We start from the raw sequence: 8,781 nt of genomic DNA, 5'->3' as shown, positions 1-8,781 counted from the left end.
TATGAACTGGAATTAGGTGTGAAAGACAGTGGCAGTCCAGTTCTGTCATCAACAACAACTTTGTCTTTGACTCTAACAGTTAGTAACAACACATCAAAGATATTTAAGACCCCTTCAAAGACAACAACAGAATCAAGTAATGGTCTCCAATTGAATGTGATGATTGTTATTGTTGTTGCAGCTGTGATCATATCAATTGTTATAGTGATCTCTATATCAATCTGTATAGTTCATAGACTGAAGCAGACAGATAGCAACTATAATAGTAGTGTTGATATGTACCACAAGGTTACACCTACATTAAACATCCAACCAAAGTATACATTTGTTCCTCCTGGTATTCAGTACACATTGGAGAGAAACATGAACAAATCTCAACAACCAATGATGGATATAGAAGGTGTTCACTGCAGTGATAGATGGGGTAAACCAGCTTTCATTGAAACACATCCAGAGGTAAAATATTTGTCAGTTATTTAATAATGTTGAAATATGTGTTTAACATCTTATAATGTTGAAATATGTGTATTAATTACTAAAGCCCAGTTTGACCAATGCATCGTGAGTGAATTTGGCCAATAGAAACTGCATGAAAGACATCCCATTTGTGTGTGTGTGTGTGTGTGTGTGTGTGTACTATATTTTATTAAATGTTCTCAATATTTCAAATAACTACAATTTGAATGGAAGATAATGGTAATCATATAACAACAAATGTCACTTTTGTACCACAGGATATTTATTGTTGAATGATTTCTTTGGTAATTTATACTCATTCTTTATAAACAGAACATTTTATGTCATTGTTATGATTTCTGTTTTATGCAGAATCAAATCAAAAAAATATATCCTTCAATAATGATTACAAATTTTGGCTGAAAGTTAGCAATTTTGGCTCAGAGGATAAGATGACTACATCGATCTCAGTGTTCAACTATTATTTTATCTACTCCAAAAGAATGGAGCATAAAGTTGACTTTGGCAGAATCTGAACTCAGAATATAAAGACAGATAAAATGACACTAAGCATTTTGTCCGATATTCCAATAATTCTGCCAGCTCACTGCCTTAAAAGAAAGCATATAATGACAGGTTGATTAATGATTCATTAAGTGCAATTTGATTAAAGTTGCTTTAATGGAATTTCCATGACTTGTGTATTTAATAAATTTTTTTGTCTTCTTCCAAATTTCTTTTTCGTTATGGCATCTCAAAATTTAGGTATTTGTTCCAAGAGAAGAAAGCATGTCTCCAGGTTACAGAGAACTAAACAATCCTGACCAATTCAGTGAGATGTCAACATTGTCATCTCATACTGATAGTGGCCATGGCTGGAGTGTTGGTAGTGCTGGTCACTATGAAGAACTACCAGGTAAGTGATAAAGTCTTGTTTCCATTCCTGTGATTGTTGCTTTATTTTAATGATCAAATTTTTAAAGTTCTTTTTAAACCAAAGCTTTTTGTCTAAAGCACATTTTCCATTCTGTGATATCTATCGTAAGGTAGAAAAATATTTTGTTATGTATATCTCAATGCGTGGAGGTGCAATGGCCCAGTGGTTAGGGCAGCGGACTTGCTGTCATAGGATCGCGGTTTCGATTCCCAGACCGGGCGTTGTGTGTCTTTTTTGAGCGAAACATCTAAAGCTCCACGAGGCTCCGGCAGGGGATGGTGGCGAACCCTGCTGTACGCTTTCACCACAACTTTCTCTCACTCTTACTTCCTGTTTCTGTTGTGCCTGTACTGTAATTCAAAGGGTCAGCCTTGTCACACTGTGTCACGTTGAATATCCCCGAGAACTACGTTAAGGGTACACGTGTCTGTGGAGTGCTCAGCCACTTGCACGTTAATTTCACGAGCAGGCTGTTCCGTTGATTGGATCAACTGGAACCCTCGACGTCGTAAGCGACGGAGTGCCAGCAACAACATATCTCAATGCATATTGTGCGCACACACGCACAAACGCCCTTTAGTTCTTATGTCAAGATAATGTTTTAACATTTATGTACTCTTAGAATTTATCCTTCATTTTTTGGTACAATACTCAAATTGCATTATAATCTTTAAATGTAACTGTTTTCAGATCTGTGCCGTTACCAAAGTGACCTTACATGGATTAGGAGAAATCGGCTTCCATACACACTGAACAGATTAAAGGGAGATAACAATGGCTATCCCTTTCAACCAGACGTTGACAGTGACATTTCCTATCATCATGGTCAAATACCCTTGACAATAATTGGGACCACATCGAACATAACTAAACATCCATCTACAGTAGCAATGACAAACGACTTTACTTCAAGTAGTAAAGTACCTCTACCAGCTGTACCAAAAGTAAAAACACTGCCAAAGGTACCTCCAGTACCCCCTGTACCAACACTAAACTAACTCCATACTTTAAAAAAAAATAACAACAATGAATACAAACAAAACAATACCTAAAGTGCCTGAAAAATATTAATGGGCACTTTGTTTAAATATAACAATGTTATTAAGAATTACATTTTTTTTTTTATAGTTTTAGCTGATGTGGTACAAGCAAGTTTGAGATTAATTTCATGCATCTTTAATGCACTAAATTTATCACAATAGTTAAATAACAGTAACTACTGAAGCAAACACATGGTATATATCCATATTTATCTTCTGTGTCATGATAGCGAACTATTTATTCTTTAATGGCTTAGAAGTACAATTTTTGTCTAGAACAGTTAAATGAAATTTCTTGCAAGACATAATTTTTACACTAATAGAATTTTTTCTAAGTTACTATTTTGAGTTGGATAGTTACTAAAGAGAATGAATCTCCAACTGTCTAGTTTTTAATTGTTATAATTGTAATTTAAATAATTGATATTAGAGCAATTTAAGCAACAATTTATGGAAGCCTTTCAGAGACAAGATAGATATGTTTCTCAAACTCAAGTTTTAGAATGAAATAGTACATCTTTATTAGTCTCCATTACAAATATTTTAAGAAGTGATGTAATATTTCATTAGAAAAAAGTAAATTTTTATCTTTCTTCATTAATCTTACATGATAAATCAATACGTGATAAATCAATTAATAGACAGAGCTAAATATATATTTTTTTTACATGCATTTGTTCAACTAATTTAAAACAGCAAAATATGTTAAAAACTTCATAGACATAGAATTTGGACCAAAAAATTTCATTGTACAAAAGATGCAAAATTCTGATATAATTCTTTTTCGAAATCTGTTAGTGAGATATTCCATTTATTCATATTCTCACTATAAGCATGTCACTTTTAATATAATCTACAATTTTGTAAGTATTTCAGTAATTTAATAATGAGATAAACCACTCTAAAAATACTTTAAAACTGATATTATAGATTTGGTGAGTAAAAAGTTATGTTGAGTCAATAGAAAATTAAAAACTTGACTTACAAAAAGCTTTATAACTTTTACTTAAATCATGAAATAGCAATTATTTTCATTGATAATTAAAATACATTCAAGTATTTCATAATAACATTTTTCAGCATTTATTTAGTGTTTGACCACAATGTTCTGCACACTAACGTTTTCATAAATCATACTCATAAATTATATACTCCATATGTTCACACAAACACACTTATGTATGTGTGGGGTGGAAGTAAACTTGTCTGTGAGTCAGCCCATCATTTACTTCAAGAGCTGGAGGCTGTACTTCCGTTTCCTTGCATTGGAATAAAAGACAGCTTGTCATTGGCCACAACACACATTACATTCTACACAAGCAACTTCATAGAACTATATAACAGTGTCACATACCAAGCTCCTGTTATTATTACAACTTTGTTACCAGAACACTGGAACAGTACAGTAGCAACTGTAGAAACGACTGGCAGCATTAATAAACAACTTGGTAAGTATTTCTTAAAAGTTTCTGTTATGTGTAAATCATTTATTTAGACATTCACAACTCTCTCTTTCTCTCTCTCTGTGTCTCTGTCTCTCTCTGTCTCCAAGAAACAACAATAAAAGTAAGTTTAGTGACTTCCACATCATCATGTTATTTAAGTAAAGACTTAATTTTCATTGTCACCTGCTTTACCTTTTACAAATATATAGTGTTGGTGTTAAGAAATATTCTGATATAGAACCTTATCACTTATAGATGTATTTAACAATTATAATTATCAAAATATCTTTATAATATTGTGCACCATATTTAGTCAGGATGTTGACGTAAAATAATAGGATATCATAAGATATATATATATATATACTTGATAATCGAATTTCCATGCTGCATTGTAAATTTGATATGTCTTATTTTCATCATATTCTATTATTAGAACATAGAGTAAATAAGCCAGGAACAAGGGAGACAATTCTTAGTAAAATAGTAAATTCGGTACAAATTAGTGATGCACTGCTTTGGAAAACAATAAATAGAAAAATTTCACGATGCAAAGTGAATTATTTCGTAAACGTTTTGGTACAAGTCTTACAATCTTGGACCACCAAGAAAATTTGTTCAAGGGTCGAGATTATAGTTTAGGACGAGACTGTAAATTTCTTAATTTTAATTTTTTTCTAACCCTAACCCTAACCCTTCCCCACCCACAATCATCATTATTACCATCATTCAGTCCTTTTATATCATGCTTGCACGGCTCAGATAGATTGCCTTTAAGCAGATTTTCTTACGACTGGACACCCTTCCTGTTGCCAACCATTATCCGTTTCCAGGCAACGCGATATTTTCCCAAGGCCAGACATGTTTTTGCAGAATATGGTAATTAAATAACTTTCATCTACAACAATCAAATGATGGCAACACCAGGAGACACTCACACACACTCACACACTCACTCACTCACACACACACACACACACACACACACACACACAGAGGACAGGTTTCTTTCTTATTGTCTACTAAATTCATTCACAAGGTTTTGGATGGCCTAAGACTTTATTAAAAGATACTTTTGCTACATGTCATATTATAAGACTAAACCTGAAACCATGTGGGTGGGAAGCAAACTTCTTAACTACTCACCCATACCTGCACACATACACACACAGTAAAATGCATGGTCTAGTGGTTAGGCTATTGAGCAAACTATCACATGATCTTGGGTTTCAGTTCCTGGACTGAGCAGTATGTTTTGTCCTTGAGTAAAGCATGTCACTTCATGTTGCCCCAGTCTGCTCAGCTGCAGAGGATTACCAGCTCAGTACTGGTGCAGTTCTTTCTTCTGCTAACTGCCACATCTTTGATGTTTCACTGGGTGAAGGATGAGAGAGCCAAAAGTTGTTTGTTTTTGCTTATGATTATATAGACACCTAAAACAGTCAGTGAAAGCATTGAACATGCCACCAAGCCATTCTTGCTTGTGAGTGACACAAATGGTATAACCTACCCAGTCATACTGTCTTGCTGTTGTATGCATGTGACAGATAATCTTTATATATGATTATACTATGCTGCTGAGAAATTCTGTTGGATTCCTTAAGTTCCATTTCAAAGCAAGATTATATGCTTATATTTTAAACTGTGTATGCATGCATGCTTTTAGATATCCCTACACTAACTAATGAATACTGGAAAATACAGAATATTTATAGATTGTGCAATGAGCATCCAAGCTTAATGTAGGTGCAGGCATGACTGTATAGTTAACAAGTTCACTTCTTGACCACTGCATAACACCTTAACCATATGTCTTCTACTCGAGCTCTGGTCCAACCAAAACCTTGTGAGGCAATTTGGTTGATGAAAATTGAAGGAAATCTTTTGTGTATATTTGTGTATATGCCTATGTGTACCTGGATCAGTGTCTGGTTGTTTACAATACGAGTGTAGCTGTGGTTACAAATAATGATGTCGCCATTTGTTGCTTGGCTGTAACAGATGATATTTGTTGATGTAACCTGTCAACAAGGCATCCAATTTCTCTGCTCTTTCAAATACCTCAGGAAAAAAAAAAAAATGCTTTACTTGAAAAACAGAAAAGGGTGAGCAACAAGGATAACATTAATCTAGAGAAAATCTGTCTATAATTTTCTCTTTCTAAGCCATTAAACAATCTAGCAAATGTGATACAATTAGGTAAATATTGGTTTCAAATTTTAACACAAGGTCAGCAATTTTGTGGGAGGGACTAAGTTGATTACATCAATCCCAGTGCTCAACTGGTACTTATTTTATTGACTTCGAAATGATAAAAGGCAAAGCTGACCCCAGTGGAATTTGAACCCAGAAGATAAGGATGGACAAAATGCTTTGCAGCATTTTGTCTGGCATGCTAATAATTTTGGCAGCTCACCACCTTGAGTTAGGTAAATATTGTGATAATATGAATGTTACTATTAGTGTTACATGTACATTTTCTTATTAAGTTAGACTTAATCTGCAAATTACTATACTAAATATGTTACATGTTTAATTTTTATTGTAGTGTGAAAAAAGAAAGTGTTTTTAAAGGAATAATAGGCAATTCTTTATTTTAGACATATTTCAACACTGCTAAACGCAATAGATGGGCCACAACAAATTCACATAAATGTTCAGCAGGGAATGAAAAAAAATAGTAAAGATATTCATTCTTCAAATTGAACTAAAATAAAAAAAACAACAAAATATGTATTTACAAAGATGCAACATTATGAACAAATGTGTGTGTGTGTGTGTGTGTGTGTGTGTGTGTGTGTGTGAGGCTGCTGATATATGTGCGACAGTATACATATATCATTCACATAAGTGTTGTAAGAGTGTCAGAAAGCTATTAGAATATCAAAGAGAAAAGCATGATTCTGACATCCAGAAAAGTCTTTTACAATTGAAAGATATCCAAATAATTAGCTAAATGTTATTCTTCATCGTTGTAAAATTTCTTAATTCTCCGTAATTAACAGCATTATATACTGTAGCTTCTATATTATCATGATTATATTTATCAAGACAAAAGTATTAATATATTCTGTAATTTTTTTTTTTTGGTTCAGATTACTTTAACCTTACTACAGTATGCATAATTTATTTTTATATAATTACATTAGAAAAGTCTAACCACATCTATCATATTTATTTCCTGTGTACATATCCATTTCAGACCAGTGGAATATATTGAAGAAAATTGAAGATATGTTTACCTTAATATTGTTGATGTTGTTAATGGAAGAAAGTTGCTGGTGTGTGGATCATATCTACCATGTGAAAGAGAACAATGACACACACAGCTATATTGGAGATATTGTCACTGATACACACTTACTGGATAATATACAGTCTCAAGACAACAGCAACAAACTGACATTTAATATACTCCAGGGTAGCACTGATGGAACTATTCAGTTATTTAATGTTACACCTGGAGGACAACTGTACACAGCTGCCATATTGGATGCAGAAATTCTTTGTCAATATAATGTGGATTGTTTCAGGATATTGGAAATAGCAGTTCACCATGGTCATTCTTTTACCAAAATATTAGAAATCAAAGTTATGATAGAAGATGTCAATGACAATTATCCCATATTTCCAGAGAAAGAATTTCACCTGCAATATGATGAAAACGTATTGATTGGAACAAAAGAAATAGTTTTAAATGCCATTGACAAAGATGTCAGTATTCAGAACTCAAAGCTTTCTTATGAACTGAGGAATAATAATAATAATACTTTCCAGTTAATGGTAATAGAAGTTTCTGACCGGAAAAGTAAGATCGAATTAATTCTGAATGGAAAACTAGACAGAGAAATGAAGAAAAATTATTATCTTCATCTAATGGCTACAGATGGAGGATCCCCTCCAAAACAAGCAGGTATGGAGATACATATTTTAGTAAGAGATAAAAATGACAATGCACCTGTGTTCTCCCAAAGTATTTATAATGTCACAGTAAAAGATACACAGGATTTGTACAAACCTATTTTAAATTTAACTGCCACAGATGTAGACCAGGGTACTAATGGACAAATTCTATATACATTCAGTCCTGATACCTTAGATAAAGATAAGAAATTCTTTATTTTAAATCAAACATCTGGAGAATTATTTGTAAAGAAAGAATTTGAATTTGGAAAAATCTATAAATTGTCTGTTGAAGCCACGGATAATGGAAAAATACCTATGTCTTCAACAGCCACCATCCTTATTAATGGGGTCAGTTACCTTAATAGTCCACCAAAAATTCATGTAAAATTTGTTTTAAAGTCAGCAGGAAACAAAACGGCCATCTCAGAAGCAATTCAAATTCACAGCTTTGTTGCTTATGTCAAAGTTATTGACAATGACAATGGCGTAAATGGACAAGTGAAGTGTCATTTACAAAATAAATACCTGCAGCTAATCTCAATGTCTGAAAAGAAATACAAAGTTGTTGTCAAGAGTGAAATAGATAGAGAGAGTGAAAAGAGCTTTAGTTTCACCATTAAATGTCAAGATAATGGTTTACCTCCATTGACAATAGAGAAAGAATTTTCAATGCTGGTCACTGACACGAATGATGTCCAACCTCAATTTAGTCAGGACATATTTAAGTTTCTCACCTATGAAAATGAACACAAAGACTTCCCTGTGGGATATGTTGATGCTACAGATCCAGATATTGGAGATGGAGGACAATTAACCTATTCTTTATTGACGAATGGTAAAGATATTCTACCATTTCAGATATCTGATGTGGGATTTATTTCTACAATTGAGTCGCTAGACAGAGAAGAAAGGAACATGTATGAGTTTAAGGTTTTAGTAAAAGATAAAGGAACACCATCACTGGAGAACACAGCAAATGTTGTTGTTGAGGTTATGG

The 8,781-nt window shown here is 33.2% G+C and overlaps 1 protein-coding gene across 1 annotated transcript in view; it reads left to right on the top strand.

Moving 5' to 3' along the window:
• The window catches only part of LOC106872379 (uncharacterized), a 76,226-nt gene that overhangs the window by 62,174 nt on the left and 5,271 nt on the right, over positions 1–8,781 (top strand). The window contains 5 exon segments of the mRNA XM_052972592.1: positions 17–456; positions 1,222–1,372; positions 2,084–2,355; positions 3,482–3,881; positions 7,081–8,774. Of these exon segments, the coding sequence (XP_052828552.1) occupies positions 17–456; positions 1,222–1,372; positions 2,084–2,355; positions 3,482–3,881; positions 7,081–8,774 (2,957 nt within the window).

This window comes from Octopus bimaculoides, chromosome 14, assembly GCF_001194135.2.
Source record: "Octopus bimaculoides isolate UCB-OBI-ISO-001 chromosome 14, ASM119413v2, whole genome shotgun sequence".
In the NCBI taxonomy this organism is placed as follows: Eukaryota; Metazoa; Mollusca; class Cephalopoda; order Octopoda; family Octopodidae; genus Octopus; species Octopus bimaculoides.
Note: the sequence above shows the minus strand (reverse complement) of the source record. Positions and strands in the feature narration are given on the sequence as shown.